At 68.5% G+C, this 14,488-nt stretch overlaps 4 protein-coding genes across 12 annotated transcripts; 3 read left to right on the top strand and 1 right to left on the bottom strand.

Moving 5' to 3' along the window:
- The first annotated feature begins 256 nt into the window (after window positions 1-256).
- MRPS18B (mitochondrial ribosomal protein S18B) lies at window positions 257-1,891 on the top strand. Of its 4 annotated transcripts, XM_080370730.1 has the most exons (7): window positions 257-393; window positions 693-792; window positions 894-991; window positions 1,076-1,144; window positions 1,287-1,353; window positions 1,462-1,521; window positions 1,601-1,891. In XM_080370730.1, the coding sequence occupies exons 1-7, from the start codon at window positions 292-294 to the stop codon at window positions 1,870-1,872; spliced, it is 768 nt and encodes a 255-aa protein (XP_080226856.1). In that variant the 5' UTR covers window positions 257-291; the 3' UTR covers window positions 1,873-1,891. The 4 variants fall into 4 exon arrangements, with proteins under 4 accessions (XP_080226856.1, XP_080226858.1, XP_080226857.1 ...); XM_080370732.1 differs by lacking the exon at window positions 1,076-1,144; XM_080370731.1 differs by lacking the exon at window positions 1,462-1,521.
- A 243-nt stretch (window positions 1,892-2,134) lies between these two features.
- Window positions 2,135-5,226, top strand: ATAT1 (alpha tubulin acetyltransferase 1). Of its 2 annotated transcripts, XR_013924669.1 has the most exons (11): window positions 2,135-2,369; window positions 2,698-2,758; window positions 2,988-3,079; window positions 3,157-3,217; window positions 3,294-3,407; window positions 3,499-3,600; window positions 3,980-4,025; window positions 4,144-4,215; window positions 4,323-4,500; window positions 4,607-4,833; window positions 4,885-5,226. XR_013924669.1 is itself a non-coding variant. In XM_080370729.1 (10 exons), the coding sequence occupies exons 1-10, from the start codon at window positions 2,272-2,274 to the stop codon at window positions 4,629-4,631; spliced, it is 849 nt and encodes a 282-aa protein (XP_080226855.1). In that variant the 5' UTR covers window positions 2,135-2,271; the 3' UTR covers window positions 4,632-5,226. The 2 variants fall into 2 exon arrangements, 1 of the variants encoding a protein (XP_080226855.1); XM_080370729.1 differs by having other exon boundaries at window positions 4,607-5,226.
- A 536-nt stretch (window positions 5,227-5,762) lies between these two features.
- Window positions 5,763-10,048, top strand: LOC308055995 (uncharacterized protein C6orf136 homolog; the record flags this gene model as incomplete). 5 transcript variants are annotated; one of them, XM_080370722.1, is made up of 6 exons in its annotated part: window positions 5,763-6,079; window positions 6,730-7,053; window positions 7,368-7,421; window positions 7,519-7,719; window positions 9,681-9,750; window positions 9,831-10,048. In XM_080370722.1, 6 exons carry the CDS (start codon window positions 5,763-5,765, stop codon window positions 9,963-9,965), a joined length of 1,101 nt encoding a protein of 366 aa, XP_080226848.1. In that variant the 3' UTR covers window positions 9,966-10,048. The 5 variants fall into 5 exon arrangements, with proteins under 5 accessions (XP_080226848.1, XP_080226847.1, XP_080226851.1 ...); XM_080370721.1 differs by having other exon boundaries at window positions 7,519-7,792; window positions 9,721-9,750; XM_080370725.1 differs by having other exon boundaries at window positions 5,839-6,079; window positions 7,333-7,421; window positions 7,519-7,792; window positions 9,721-9,750.
- Window positions 10,049-10,115: 67 nt separating this feature from the next.
- DHX16 (DEAH-box helicase 16) lies at window positions 10,116-13,433 on the bottom strand. Its single transcript, XM_080370770.1, has 3 exons — window positions 13,223-13,433; window positions 11,977-12,150; window positions 10,116-10,320 (listed from the first exon to the last, which is right to left on the bottom strand). Exons 1-3 carry the CDS (start codon window positions 13,280-13,282, stop codon window positions 10,192-10,194), a joined length of 363 nt encoding a protein of 120 aa, XP_080226896.1. The 5' UTR covers window positions 13,283-13,433; the 3' UTR covers window positions 10,116-10,191.
- Between the last annotated feature and the right edge of the window lie 1,055 nt (window positions 13,434-14,488).

The following is a 14,488-nucleotide window of genomic DNA, read 5'->3' as shown; positions in this document are numbered from 1 at the left end:
GCCCAGTCGGGCGGCCCGCCCCGTCCCCCGCCCCGCCCGGCCAATCGTCACAGCGCAGCCCCCGCGCGCCTGCGCCGCCCGCCCCGCCCCGCCCTTCCCAGCGCCCTCCCTCACGCCGCGCCTGCGCAGCCACCGCCCTGCGCATGCGCGGCCGCCGCCCGCTATTGTCCTCCGGCCTTGTGGCGCAGTTTTTATTCAGGCGGAGGCGAGCGCGCATGCGCCGCCCGGGGGGCGGGGAAAGGGGCCGTGCGGCAAGGTGGCGGCGCCCCTCCCCTGGCCCCGCCCCTTCCCATGCGGCGCTGCGGCAAGATGGCGCCGGCCGGGGGGACGACGGCGCTGCTGCGGGCGGTGGTCGGCGGCCTGCGGGGCCCGGGGCGGCCGCTGTGGGCTCGGGTGAGGGACGCTTAGGCGGCGATGCTGCATGCGGCGGTGACGTCACGGGGGTGGCCCGCGTGACGTCACGCGGGGGGGGGGCACGGGGGGGTGATGGCACGGCGCTGTGTGACGTCATAGCCGGGCCGGCGCTGGTGACACCGGTGCCGCTCCGCCCCCCGTAGCACACCGGCCTCAAACAAGGAGCCGGTGTGATGTCACGGTGGCTGCGGTGGCCCAGCCCCCAGGGTGGGCAGGGAGGGGGCAGCACCCCGTGACGTCACTGCCATGGGTATGACGTCACACCGCCCCCATACCAGGACGCCCCCCAGCTCTGCAGCACCCAGGCAGCAACTAAGGCCCCCCCGACACCCCCGTCCCCCTACCAGGAGAAGCCGTGGGCGTACCTGGAGAGTGAAGGTATTGGGGGGAGGGGAATTTGGGGGGACACACACACGGTCTGGGGGGTGTCCCCAACCCCTCCTCCCCTCAAAAAACCACCCCGTCCCTCTCCCACGCAGAGTACCGTGCGACCTACGGTGACAACCCCGTCTGGCATGGCTACCGCCGCAACCACAAAGGTGCCATCCCACCCCAGCGCACCCGCAAGACCTGCTTGGTGAGGCACTGGGAGTGACTGGGAGGGGGGCGCTGGGAGGGGGAGGGGGGCACCCCTGAAACATGTTTTTCTTCCCCTTCCCAGCGCAAGGGGAAGCTGGTGGGAAACCCCTGCCCCATCTGCCGCGATCGCAACCTCCATGTGGATTTCCGGGTAGGTTGGGGGTGGGGCAGGATTTGGGAGGGCTCCCCTCCCCCACACGCTCTCTGCTTCCCCCATTTTCCTCCTCCTCCTCTCCCGTTTTCCTCCTTTTCCTCCCTCCATTTCGTCTTTGCCCACCTTTTCCTCCCTGTAGAATGTGAAGCTCCTGGACCAGTTTATCTGCCCCCACTCAGGCATCATCTTCCACCCCACGTACACAGGTGAGAGGCACCCGTGGGTGCTGTGGGAGACCCATAGGTGCTGGGGGGGGGCTACCCATGGGTGCTATTGCCCTCACAGCCACTAACCACGTCCCCCCCCCACCTCAGGGGTCTGCATGAGGCAGCACAAGCTCCTATCCAAGGCCATCACGCAGGCGCAGGAACACGGTGAGCACCGCAAGGGGGGGAGTAGCACCCATGGGTGCCACGCCAGCCCCTCACACTCCCCCTTTCCCACCCATCCCAGGTCTCCTATGGCTACAGGTGCCCTACGTGCCTGTCCCTCAGGAAGATTTCTCCAACCGACACCCAGCTGTTGGCAAAACCCCGCCAGCACCCACCCTGGCCCCCGGACACCCTTGGTATCCCTGGTACGAGTGGCAGCCTCCCCCTGCTGCCGACATCGCCCGCATGCGCCGCCTCTACAAGGATTACTTGAAGGAAAAAGAACCTCCACCGGCCGTGGGGACACCCATGGATACACCTCCGGCTCCCTGCGTGGAGCCCAGGGGGGAATAAAGCGTTTACAACCCTCTTGCGAGATGCGTTGCCTTCCTTCTTCCACACAGACACCGGAGGGGGGTTGGGACTGAGGCACGGTGCTGACAAGATGGTGGCCGCGCAGCCAAAATGGCCGCCACCTCCTCAAAATGGCGGCGGGGCTGTTTACCGTCGTGCTTTGCGGCGGAGCGGGAAGCCGGTTGTCGAGGGCGGAGGGGTTTCGCGGACAGGCGGGGCTTGGTTGCTAAGGGAGGGGGAGGTGGAGGTGGTGATTGGCTGGGTGGTTGCTAGGGGGCGGAGCTAGCGTCGACAGCGTCCTGGCGGGAGCGGCGAAGCCGGGCCGGGCCCGGCGGGCGGGGGCGGCGGCGAGGCCGAGGCCGGGGCCGGGCCCGGGCCCGGCGGGCGATCGAAGCGGCCATGGAGTTTCCCTTCGACCTCGCACCGGTGCTGGGTGACCGCGTCTGCGTGGTGGACCAACACCTCCGGCCCGCCGGGCGCCGTGGGCCCGCCCACCGGTACCGGAGACCAAGGCCTGAGGACTAGGCCTTGGCCCACCCGGGGCATGCTGGGAAACAAAAGGGGCGCGCGGGGCATGCTGGGAAACTGGAGGGCCTGCCCCCCCTCAATTGCCTGGGGGTACCGTGGTGAATGGGGGTGTTGTTGCCCCGGGGGATGCTGGGAAACCGGGGATCCTCCAGGATCCTGCCCCAGGGCATGATGGGTAATGGCGCCTCAGCATGGCCACCCTGGCGTGTTTTGGCGGGGGCGGGGGGGGGGGGGGGGAAGGGAAGGATTTGTGGTGACCCTGTGACCCTGTCCCCTCGCTGTGGCCCTGCGGCACAGGGGGGATCTGGAGCAGCAGCTGAGGACGGTCATCGATGAGCTGGGCAAGGCCTCGGCTAAGGTAGGGGGCTAACGGGGGGCAACTGGGGCCAATGGGGAGCAACCGGGGCTAACGGGGGGGGGGTAACAGAGGGCGACTGAGGCCAATGCGGACTAACTGGGGGTAACAGGGGCCAACTGGGGCTAATGGGGGGCCAACTGGGGGTAACAGGGGCTAATGGGGGGTAACAGGGAGCAACTGGAGCTAACGGGGGGCAGCTGGGGGGGGTGTAACGGCTGTTCCCGTGCAGGCCCAAGGCCTGCCAGCCCCCGTCACCAGTGCCGCACGAATGGAGGCCAACCGCCACGTCCTCTACATCCTCCGCGACGCCGATGGCCGGGGGTGAGCGCATACGCCTGTGTCCCCAGGGGTGACCCAGGCATCTGGGCACCCCCTAAATGCCTTCTGCCCTCCCCCAGGACCCCCAAAGGCGCTGTGGTCGGCTTCCTCAAGGTGGGCTACAAGAAGCTTTTCCTCCTGGTGAGTGTTGGGAGGGTGTGAGGGGGCGCACGGATGCTTGGATCTCCCCCATGATGGCCGTTTTGTCCCCCGCCAGGACCGTCACGGCGCCCACAATGAAGCGGAGCCACTTTGCGTCTTGGATTTTTACATCCACGAATCATTGCAACGACACGGTTACGGACGGCAGCTCTTCCAGCACATGCTGCAGGTTGGGAGCGGAACACAGACACAAAGGGATGTTGGGGGTCGTCCGTGTCCCCCCCCCCAGCCCCACGCCTCACTTGCCCCCCTCCCCACAGAGCGAGAGGGTGGATCCCTGGCGTTTGGCTGTTGATCGGCCCTCGGAGAAACTCCTGGCATTTCTCCGCAAACACTACGGCCTTGTCGACGCCATCCCGCAGGTGAGCGGGGGGACGCTGCGAACATCCCCAGAGGGGGTTGCAGTGCCCTTCTGGGGTGCCCCTGCCCCAGCTGTTAGTCACTAATTTTATTCCTGGAGGGGCTAAATGGTTTCTTGGATTCGCCAGGTTGAGGTAAAGCTAAGGGAATTGTCCTGGGGGGGGGCAAAATTCACCTCTAATATTTGGCCCGTTGGGGGTTTAGAGGTTCAAGAGAGCCCCGAGGGGGCAGATCACCCCAGATTTTTGCACCATGGAGGGGTACAGCTGTGGGAAGTGTCCTGCGGGGGGGGGGGAATTCACCCCACAGATTTGCCCTCAGGGCATGGTGGGGGGGCAGGCAGAGCAGCCCCTCACCCCCAGCTTTCCTCCCCCTCCCCAGGTGAACAACTTTGTCATTTTCGAGGGTTTCTTCTCCAACCGGCCAGGTGAGTTCTGAGGGGTTCCTTGGGGGGGGGTGGGGGGTGTTGTGGTGGGTTTTGGGGGGGCTGCGTGGTGACACAGCCCCGTCCAGCCCTAATCACGCTGCAACTGCCCTCCCTGCAGCCCCCCCCCGCCGCCCGCCCGCTAAGCGCCCCGAGGAGGAGATCAAGCCCTACTCGCTGTCGGAACGCGACTGTAAGCCCGCACCATGGGGGAAACTGAGGCACGGCGCCTCCCGGAGCTCCGCCCCTTCCTCCAGCAGGGGACGGGGCTTGCCCAACCCCCATCCTGTCCCCCCCCAGTCTTGCGAGAAGAGGTGGAGCCTCCCTGGCCTTTCAACTTGACCTCGGGGCGAGCTGGGGGCTCCCCTGTGCGAGGCAGCCTCCGGCCGTTCCTGCTGCGGCGGGAGGCGCCGGACGGACACACGGACCCCCGGCCGCTGGACGGACGGACGGACGCCCCCCAGCACCGCCGCGCCAGGTGGGCTGCTCTATTTTCCTTCTTTTTTTATTTGCCCAGTTTTGCCATTTTTTTATCCTCCTTTTTCACTCCCCCTCTCTGCCATGCTGTTTTCTCACCCCCACAGCTCCCTCGGGCGCGCCAGTCACTGAGCCCCACAGCAGCTCTCCCCCACGGCAGGGCCGTGGGGCGCTCGGTGTCTTGCCGCGTGTGGGGCGGGGGGATGTGGGGTGCCCCTGGGGGTGCCCGTCCCTGCCCCACAACCTGGCTGGGTGCCATTTCCTGACCCATAGCCCCTATGGGTGCCTGTCCCCACCCCAGTGGGCGTCCGTTCCCGCCCCATAGCCCCAGTGGGTGCTAGTTCCTGCCCCGCAGCTCTAGTGGGTGCCTGTCCCTGCCCCATAGATGCCTGTCCCCGCCCCATAGATGCCTGTCCCCACCCCACAGCCCCTGTGAGTGCCCAACCCTACCCCAGTGGAGGGGTCCTAGTTCCTGCTCCCCATAGCCACCGTGGGTGCCTGTCCCTGCCCCACAGACCCAGTGGGCGCCAGTTCTTACTCCGTAGAGCCCCCGTGGGTGCCCGTCCTCACCCCCTGGGTGCCTTTCCCCACCCCACAGCCCCGCTGGGGGGGGGTCCCAGTTCCTGCCCCATAGCCCCTGTGGGGGCCTGTGCCCCTCCCCACACCCTCTGGGTGCCCGTCCCTGCCCTGTGGTTGCCTTTCCCCACCCTACAGCCCTCATGGGTGTGTGTACTTGCCCCGTGGGGCCTCGTCCCCACCCCACAGCCCCCGTGGGTGCCTGTCCTTGCCCCACAGCCCCCGTGGGTGCCCCTCCCCACCCCAGAGCCCCCGTGGGTGCCTATCCGTGCCCCACAACCCCCGTGGGTACCCCTCCCCACCCCACAGCCCCCGCGGGTGCCCGTCCCCACCCCGTGGGTGCGCCCCAGCCCCGGGGACGGGCCCCTTTCTCCTCTCCCCCAGCCCCTTTTTTGGTTACATTTCAATAAAATCGGTGATTCCACTTGATGGCCCTGGTTCTGCTTGGGAGGGGGGCGGGAGGGGATCGCGGGGGTGTAGCCTCAGGAAGCCACGCCCCTTTGGGCGGAACGCCCCGCCTCCGTCCGGAACGGCGCTCTCCTATTGGTGGCTGGCGACCCGGCCTCGCCTCCTGCAGGCGCGAAGGGGAATGAATGAGCCGGGCCGCGGGGCGGGGAGGAACGGTTGCGCCTGCGCGCCGCGCCGCTCTCCCGCCCCGCGCAGGCCCAGCGCCGCTGCCCACCGCGCATGTGCGGCCGCCCGGTCACCTTCCCTCGCGCCCCGCCCGCCCGCGCCCCCGCCGCTGCCCTCGGCCGCCCCCGCGCATGCGCAGCGCGGCGTGGGCGGGGCCAAGCGGCGCTCGGCAGCGGACGCGCAGGCGCGGTACCGGCAGCGGCGTCAGGGGAGGAAGCGGGGGGGGCTCCGCCATGTACCGGCAAGGCCGGGCCGCCGCCGCCGCCGCCGCGCACCTCCGCCCCGCCGCCCCGCTCCGCCTCTGGGCCCCGGCGGGGGCCGCCGGGGCCGGGCTGGACCCGCCGCGGCGCCGGTACCGAGCGCGGCCGCAGGTGAGGGGCGCTGGGAGGCGGGGCTATGCAAATAGGGAGGCAGGGGGGCGTCGCGCCGGTGCTGAGGGAGGCGAGGCCATGCAAATAAGCGCAGTGTGGAAGTAAGGTGGATAGGCGGCTGTTGGGGGGGCGTGGCTATGCAAATGAACCGGCTAAGCGAGGTAGAGCGAGGCTGCTGTTTGGGGGCGCGGCTATGCAAATAAATGCAGCGGAATGGGAATACGGTATGGCAGGTGGGGGCGTGGCTATGCAAATAGATGTCGCGGAACGGACTGCGGTATTGCGGGTGGGGGCGTGGTTATACAAAGACGGGGCGGAGCAGCATTGACAGTGGGGCGGGGCTCGTTTTGGGGGGGTGGCTATGCAAATGTGGCGGGAGTGGGCTCCTGCAGGGGCAGCCGGCTGAGGGTCCCCCCGCGGGGCCGACCCACCCTTGGGGGGGGACCCACTGGGATCCCCGCAGGTCACATCCATCCCTGGGGGTCCTGCCAGCCGCCCCACAGCCCAAATCCCACTCCCCGTGGGGTCCCCCACAGGCCTCCCCCCAACCCCGCTATGGGGCAGCTCCATGTGCCCCCCGTGGGGACCTTCACACCCCCCAGCCAGCACCTGTAACCCCCCCCCCCACCCCACCCCCCTTCCTCCCCCAGGACCTGGAGCCCACCCGGGGCCATGGCTCGGCACTGCCCCTGCTGCCCCCCCCGGCACCGCTGCGGCACCCCCCGCCCCGGCTCCCCGGCAGCCCCCGCGCTCGAGCCTTGTCCCCACCGGAGGGGCTGGAAGGTGACATCACCACGGTGGACGGGCAGCGGGAAGATGACATCGCCGTGCGCGATGGCCCTGCCACCGCTGCCGCCGTCCTCCTCCTCCTGCGACCCCCATCTCCCTTCCTGGCCCCCGCCGGGCCCCCCCGCCGCCCCCCACCCAGCATGGAGGAGCACTTGGCCGTCATGCACCAGAAGCTGCAGGACGAGGTGACAAGAGGGTGACAATAAGGTGACATGGGGGGGGGGGGGGATGTGGGGTCTGTCCTGCTATAGGGTGTCACCTATGGGGTGGGTTTGGTGTCACCGTGGGCATGTGGCAGTATGGGGGGGTGACAAGGGGGGGGGGGAATGACAACACCTAAGCCCCCCAGCTCTGAGCCCTACCCCCAGCCCCATTGCAGTGATGCCAACGGGGTGGGGGTGGGGGTGGGGCAGGTCTCCGTCTCCACGGGGAGGTGACACCCCACTGCCCCCCCCCCTCCCCAGCTCCCCTATTTCTTCCTGAAAATCCCCGACTACAGCCTCTACTCCCCCGACGTCGAGTTCATCAACCACCTCCTGCACCTCCACACGCGGTGAGTGACACCCCCACCCCCCCCTCCCGGGGAGGGTGACACTTGGGGACAGGGCGGCGTGTGACAGCCCTGTCTGTCCCGTCCCGTCCCCCCGCAGCGGGCGGCCCATGTACCAGGTGGCGGTGGCGCTGTGCCGGGCGGTGGCCTGGGCTTATTTCGCCAGTTTGCGGCTGGAGGTGCTGGCGCTGACCCGGCACCCCGAGGACTGGAGCATCCGGGCGCGCTGGCGGCTGACGGGGCTGCCCCTGCACCTCTGCCTGCTGCGCTTCTACCGCCGCGACAAGCGCCAGCTCCTGCGGTCAGCACCCCCGTCACCCCCCGTCACCCCCCTGTCACCGTCACCCCATCACCGCATCCCTTCTCTCACCCCGGTACCTGCTGCCATCATGCCCCCCCCCGCAATGTCCCCCTGACCCGGTGTCCCTGTCCCACTCTGTCACCCCCCCCGGTGTCCCTGTCCCCCCGGGGTCCCACAGGCCCCTGTCCCACTCTGTCACACCCCCCCCGGTGTCCCTGTCCCACTCTGTCACCCCCCCCCCAGCGTCCCTGTCCCCCTGACCCAGTGTCCCTGTCCCCCTGGGGTCCCACAGCCCCCTGTCCCACTCTGTCACCCCCCCCCCCCGGTGTCCCTGTCCCCCTGACCCGGTGTCCCTGTCCCACTCTGTCACCCCCCCCAGCGTCCCTGTCCCCCTGACCCAGTGTCCCTGTCCCTCTGGGGTCCCACAGCCCCCTGTCCCACTCTGTCACCCCCCCCAGTGTCCCTGTCCCCCCGGGGTCCCACAGGCCCCTGTCCCACTCTGTCACCTGCCCCGGTGTCCCTGTCCCACTCTGTCACCCGCCCCGGCGTCCCTGTCCCCCCGGGGTCCCACAGCCCCCTATCTCACTCTGTCACCTGCCCTGGTGTCCCTGTCCCCCTGACCCGGTGTCCCTGTCCCACTCTGTCACCCCCCCCCATGTCCCTGTCCCCCTGGGGTCCCACAGCCCCCTGTCCCACTCTGTCACCCCCCCCCGGTGTCCCTGTCCCCCCGGGGTCCCACAGCCCCCTGACCCACTCTGTCACCCCCCACCCCCCCCGGTGTCCCTGTCCCCCCGGGGTCCCACAGCCCCCTGTCTCACTCTGTCACCTGCCCTGGTGTCCCTGTCCCCCTGACCCGGTGTCCCTGTCCCACTCTGTCACCCCCCCTCGTGTCCCTGTCCCCCTGGGGTCCCACAGCCCCCTGTCCCACTCTGTCACCTCCGTCCCCTTCTCCCACCCTGGTACCTGCCGCAGTTGACATGGGACGTTGGGTCACCCCCTGTCCCCTCTGTCACTGCGGTCCAATGTCCTTGTCACCCTGTGGCCCAGCAGCCCCATGTCCCCTTTGTCACTGTGTCCTTGACACTCTCTGTCATCTCTGTCACCCCAGTACCCGCTGCTGCTGCAGCGCTGCAGACGGGACTATGGTGGCACTCGGTGTCCCTTTTGTCACCACGGCCCTGTGTCCCTGCCAGTCTGCAGCCCTGTGTCCTTGTCACTCCACAGCCCAGCTGTCCATGTCCCCTCTGTCGCTGGGGATGTCACCTGTGGCCCCTTTGTCACCAAGGACCCGTGTCCCCATGTCCCTGTCCCCCCAGGGTGGGATGCCAGCCCCCTGTCCACATGTCCCTGTCCCCCCCCCCCCCCCGGGTGGGATCCCAGCCCCCTGTCCCTATGTCCCTGTGTCCCCCCAGGGTGGGATGCCAGCCCCTGTCCCCGTGTCCCTGTCCCCCCTGGGTGGGATGCCAGCCCCCTGTCCCTGTGTCCCTGTCCCCCCCCCCCCGGGTGGGATGCCAGCCCCCTGTCCCTGTGTCCCTGTCCCCCCCCCCGGGTGGGATGCCAGCCCCGTGTCCCCATGTCCCTGTGTCCCCCTGGGTGGGATGCCAGCCCCCTGTCCCCATGTCCCTGTCCCCCCCGGGTGGGATGCCAGCCCCCTGTCCCCGTGTCCCTGTCCCCCCCCGGGGTGGGATGCCAGCCCCCTGTCCCCATGTCCCTGTGTCCCCCTGGGTGGGATGCCAGCCTCCTGTCCCCATGTCCCTGTGTCCCCCCCGGGTGGGATGCCAGCCCCATGTCCCCGTCCCCCCAGGGTGGGATGCCAGCCCCTTGTCCCCATGTCCCTGTGTCCCCCGGGTGGGATGCCAGCCCCCTGTCCCCTGTGTCCTTGTCACTCCTGGGGTGGGAGCGCAATGCCAGCCCCGTGTCCCCTCCATGTCCCCACATGTCCCCTGGCCCCCTCCCCACAGGTCCTACGATGCCTTCTCCACCTTCTTCCTCAACTCGCAGGGGCTCATCCGCTGCCACCGGGTGGACAAGGTAAGCCCGGGGGACACCGGGGGACACCCCCAGCCCCTCGTGTGTGTGTGTGTCCCCCTAATTCTGTGTGTGTCCCCCAGCTGATGCCAGCCCCCACAGCCGTGACCGACACTAAGAAGCTGCTGGTGGCAGCGGCGGTGGCGGTGGCACTGGCTGAGCCGGGACCGGCCTTACGCCTCGCCCTGAAGCCCTCCGCCACCTCGGGGGACACCTGAGCCCCCACATCCCTGTCCCCTTTGTCCCCCCCCACCCCCACCCTCCTCTTAACTTAATGTACAGAATAAAACCAGAGAAAGGAGCTGCCGCAGCGGTGACGAGTGGGGACAGCCGTGTCCCCAGGGGCAGAGGGAGCCGCGAGCTGCTCGTCTTCCAAACCAGCTGTATTTGGGGGGGAGGGGTCCCCAAGTGTCCCCAAGTGTCCCCAAGTGTCCCCAAGGTCCTTCAGCCCAGCTCCTCCCGGCTCTTGCCCACCTTCTTGGGCATCTTGCGGGCGCTGGCGTCCTCCAGCTCCTTGGCCTGGTAGTAATGGGGGGCCACCTCCAGCAGCCACCCGCTGTCGATCTCGATCACCTGGGGACAAAGGGGACACAGGGCGGGGGGTGGGGGGTCACTGGGTGCCGTGACAGTCCCCGGGGCCACCGAAGCCCGCAGGGGGACACGGTCCTTCATTGTCCCGTTGTCCTTGGTCCCCATGGGGACCTGGCCGCAGGGTCACCATCCTGTCACCACCGTCCCCACAGACACGGCCACCGGGTCCCCGTCACCCTGGTCCCCACGAGGACACTGCCACAGGGTCCCCACCCTGTCACCCCGCTCCTCGTGAGGACACAGCTATCGGGTCTGCTCCTACCCCGGTCCCTACGGGGGACAGAGGTCCCTGTCCCCACAGCGGTGGCCTTGTCCTCATCCTCATGTCCCTGGCCCTGTGACCACATCCCTGTCCCCACGGTGACACCCCTGTGCCCACGGTGGTGGCCCCGTCCCCATCCCTGTCCCCGTGGTGACATCCCTGTGCCCACGGTGGTGACCCCGTCCCCATCCCTGTCCCCGTGGTGACATCCCCGTGCCCACGGTGGTGGCCCCGTCTCATCCCTGTCCCCGTGGTGACATCCCTGTGCCCACGGTGGTGGCCCCGTCCCATCCCTGTCCCCACGGTGACATCCCCGTGCCCACGGTGGTGGCCCTGTCCCATCCCTGTCCCCGTGGTGACATCCCCGTGCCCACGGTGGTGACCCCGTCCCATCCCTGTCCCCGTGGTGACATCCCTGTGCCCACGGTGGTGGCCCCGTCCCATCCCTGTCCCCGTGGTGACATCCCCGTGCCCACGGTGGTGGCCCCGTCCCATCCCTGTCCCCGTGGTGACATCCCCGTGCCCACAGTGGTGGCCCTGTCCCATCCCTGTCCCCGTGGTGACATCCCCGTGCCCACGGTGGTGACCCTGTCCCATCCCTGTCCCCGTGGTGACATCCCTGTGCCCACGGTGGTGGCCCCGTCCCATCCCTGTCCCCGTGGTGACATCCCCGTGCCCACGGTGGTGGCCCCGTCCCATCCCTGTCCCCACGGTGACATCCCCGTGCCCACGGTGGTGGCCCCGTCCCATCCCTGTCCCCACGGTGACATCCCTGTGCCCACGGTGGTGGCCCTGTCCCATCCCTGTCCCCGTGGTGACATCCCTGTGCCCACGGTGGTGACCCCGTCCCCATCCCTGTCCCCGTGGTGACATCCCCGTGCCCATGGTGGTGGCCCCGTCCCATCCCTGTCCCCGTGGTGACATCCCCGTGCCCACGGTGGTGGCCCCGTCCCATCCCTGTCCCCACGGTGACATCCCCGTGCCCACGGTGGTGGCCCCGTCCCATCCCTGGCCCCGCGGTGACATCCCCGTGCCCACGGTGGTGGCCCTGTCCCATCCCTGTCCCCGTGGTGACATCCCTGTGCCCACGGTGGTGGCCCTGTCCCATCCCTGTCCCCGCGGTGACATCCCTGTGCCCATGGTGGTGGCCCTGTCCCCATCCCTGTCCCCGTGGTGACATCCCCGTGGTGACATCCCCGTGCCCACGGTGGTGGCCCTGTCCCATCCCTGTCCCTGTGGTGACATCCCCGTGCCCACGGTGGTGGCCCCATCCCCATCCCTGTCCCCACGGCCACATCCCCTGCCCCCGGGTGTGTGTCCCCCCCCCCGCCCGGTCCCTGCGCCGCTGTCCCCAGCCGTGTCCCCCGCGTCCCCACCTGCCGCATGAACTCCTTGGTGGTGAAGACGAGCTCGTGGTAGATGACCCAGCGCGGCTGCTCCTCGAAGAGGGAACTGTTGGGGTGGATGAAAACCGTCTGCTGGTGCTTCACCGTGCGGTACCCGCCCCGCGTCAGCCGCGCCGTGTGGTAGAAGAAGCCGGCGGTGACGGCCTGGGGGTGACAAAAAAGAAAAAAATAAAATAAACCAAACTCCTGGAGGATCCCAGGGTGGGAAAGGGGGGTCCCCGGGGGAAACCTGGGGGTCTCAGTGGCTCCTGGGTATCCCTGGGTTGGAAAGGGGGGTCCCAGGGGGGAAACCCAGTGGGGAAAAGAGGGGGGGGGGGGTCCCAGGGGGAAAGGGAGGGGGGTCCCAGGTAGCCGCGCCGTGCGGTGACGGCCTGGGGGTAACAAAAAAGAACAAAAAAACCAAAAAAAAAAACCTCCTGGAGGATCCCAGGGTGGGAAAGGGGGTCCCCGGGGGAAACTTGGGGGTCTCAGTGGCTCCTGGGTATCCCTGGGTTGGAAAGGGGGGTCCCAGGGGGGAAAAGAGGGGGGGGGGGTCCCAGGGGGAAAGGGGGGTGTCCCAGGGGGGAAAAAAGAGGGGGGGGGTGTCCTGGGGGGGTGCCAGGGGGGAAAGGGGTGGAGGTCCCAGGGGGGAAAAGAGGGAGTGGGGTCCCAGGGGGGGAAAGGGGGGAAACCCAGGGGGGAAAAGAGGGGGGTGGGTCCCAGGGGCGAAAAGAGGGGGGGATCACAGGTGGAAAGTGGGGGGGGTCCTGGGGGGGTGCCAGGGGGGAAAAGGGTGGGGATCCCAGGGGGAAAAAGAGGGGTGGGGGTCCCAGGGGGGAAAGAGAGGGGGGGCCCAGGGGCGAAAAGAGGGGGGGTGGGTGTCCCAGGGGGAAAGGGAGGGAGGTCCCAGGTGGAAAGTGGGGGGGTCCCAGGGGGGAAAAAAGGGGGGGGGGGTCCTGGGGGGGGTGCCAGGGGGGAAAGGGGTGGGGGGTGCCAGGGGGGAAAAGAGGGGGGGGGGTCCCAGGGGGAAAGGGGATCCCCGGGGTAAAGAGGGGGGGGTCCCAGGGGGGAAAAAAGGGGGGGGGGGTCCCGGGTGAAAGGGGGGGCCTAATGGAGTCCCAGGAGGTGAAACGGGGCCCCTGGGGTAGAAACTGGGGAGGTGGGGGGGGGGGGGGAGGGGGCACTCCCGGGGCTCTGCGGGCGCGGGGGGCGCGGGGGGCGCGGGGGGCGCGGGCACCTTGCGGACCAGGCTGTAGTTGCCGGCGCAGGAGGACGGCGCCACCTCCACGCGCTCCATCAGCCCCTCGAGCTGCTCCCGCACGTCCCGCGCCCGGCGCAGGGAGCGCGCCTGCACGAAGTGCTCGTAGCACCACTGCAGGGAGTGCCCGCTGGCCACCCACTGCGGGGGGAGGGGCACGGGGGGAAGGGCAGGGGGACATGGGGAGAAGGGTAGGGGGACATGGGGGACACGGGGAGAAGGGCAGGGGGATGGGGAGAAGGGTAGGGGGACATGGGGAGAAGGGCAGGGGGACATGGGGGACACGGGGAGAAGGACAGGGGGATGGGGAGAAGGGTAGGGGGACATGGGGGGGCAGGGGGACATGGGGGGGACACAGGGAGAAGGGTAGGGGGACAGTGGAGACACGGGGACATGGGGGGGACACAGGGAGAAGGACGGGGGACATGGGGGGACACGGGGAGAAGGGCAGGGGGACATGGGGGACATGAGGGGGACACAGGGAGAAGGGTAGGGGGACATGGGGGGGGCAGGGGGACATGGTGGGGACATGGGGAGAAGGGTAGGGGGATGGGGGGACACAGGGAGAAGGACGGGGGACATGGGGGGGCACAGGGAGAAGGGTAGGGGGACATGGGGAGAAGGGTAGGGGGACAGTGGGGACACGGGGCCATGGGGGGGACACGGGGAGAAAGGGCAGGGGGACAGGGGGGACACGGGGAGAAGGACAGGGGAGGACAGAGCAAAGATGGGGACAGGGAACATGAGGGACGGAGCAGGGATGGGGACGGGGGGACGGGGGGGACAGGGGGGATGGGGGGGCCACCGCAGTAGCAGGGGGACAGGGACACAGAGGGAACAGGGACACGGTCAGTGCCGTGCCCCGGACACCCGCCCCGAGCCCCCCCCCCAGCCCAGATTTACCCCCCAGGAGCCTCCCCACCCCCCAGCCCCACCCCATCACCCCTCCGTGCCCCTGCACCCCCAACCCGCCCCCCATTTCCACACAGGACCCCCACACCCCCCCAGCTACGGGGTGTCTATACACAAAGACGGGGTATAAATACCCAAATATGGGGTGTCTATACCCAAATATGGGGTGTCTATATGAAAATATGGTATAAATACCCAAATATGGGGTGTTTATATGAAAATATGGTATAAATACCCAAATATGGGGTATAAATACCCAAATATGGTATATAAATACCCAAATATGGGGTGTTTATACCCAAATACGGCATACAAATACCCAAAGATGCGGTC

This window comes from Falco punctatus (genome assembly GCF_963210335.1).
Source record: "Falco punctatus genome assembly, chromosome: 21".
NCBI classification, from domain to species: Eukaryota; Metazoa; Chordata; class Aves; order Falconiformes; family Falconidae; genus Falco; species Falco punctatus.
The sequence above is the reverse complement of the archived record's forward strand: the minus strand, read 5'-3'. Positions and strand labels throughout refer to the sequence as shown.

What these genes read in the sequence shown, in the direction of transcription:
- MRPS18B (XM_080370730.1), top strand. Translation starts at nt 292, where the DNA reads ATGCGGCGCTGCGGCAAGATGGCGCCGGCCGGGGGGACGACGGCGCTG. An exon ending in GGCGGCCGCTGTGGGCTCGG is followed by an intron (nt 394 to 692) that starts GTGAGGGACGCT and finishes CCCCCATACCAG; the next exon opens with GACGCCCCCCAGCTCTGCAG. An exon ending in ACCTCCATGTGGATTTCCGG is followed by an intron (nt 1,145 to 1,286) that starts GTAGGTTGGGGG and finishes TCCTCCCTGTAG; the next exon opens with AATGTGAAGCTCCTGGACCA.
- ATAT1 (XM_080370729.1), top strand. Translation starts at nt 2,272, where the DNA reads ATGGAGTTTCCCTTCGACCTCGCACCGGTGCTGGGTGACCGCGTCTGC. An exon ending in CTCGCTGTCGGAACGCGACT is followed by an intron (nt 4,216 to 4,322) that starts GTAAGCCCGCAC and finishes GTCCCCCCCCAG; the next exon opens with TCTTGCGAGAAGAGGTGGAG. An exon ending in CCCCAGCACCGCCGCGCCAG is followed by an intron (nt 4,501 to 4,606) that starts GTGGGCTGCTCT and finishes TCACCCCCACAG; the next exon opens with CTCCCTCGGGCGCGCCAGTC.
- DHX16 (XM_080370770.1), bottom strand. Translation starts at nt 13,282, where the DNA reads ATGGAGCGCGTGGAGGTGGCGCCGTCCTCCTGCGCCGGCAACTACAGC. An exon ending in ACTACAGCCTGGTCCGCAAG is followed by an intron (nt 12,151 to 13,222) that starts GTGCCCGCGCCC and finishes TGTCACCCCCAG; the next exon opens with GCCGTCACCGCCGGCTTCTT. An exon ending in CCAAGGAGTTCATGCGGCAG is followed by an intron (nt 10,321 to 11,976) that starts GTGGGGACGCGG and finishes CTTTGTCCCCAG; the next exon opens with GTGATCGAGATCGACAGCGG.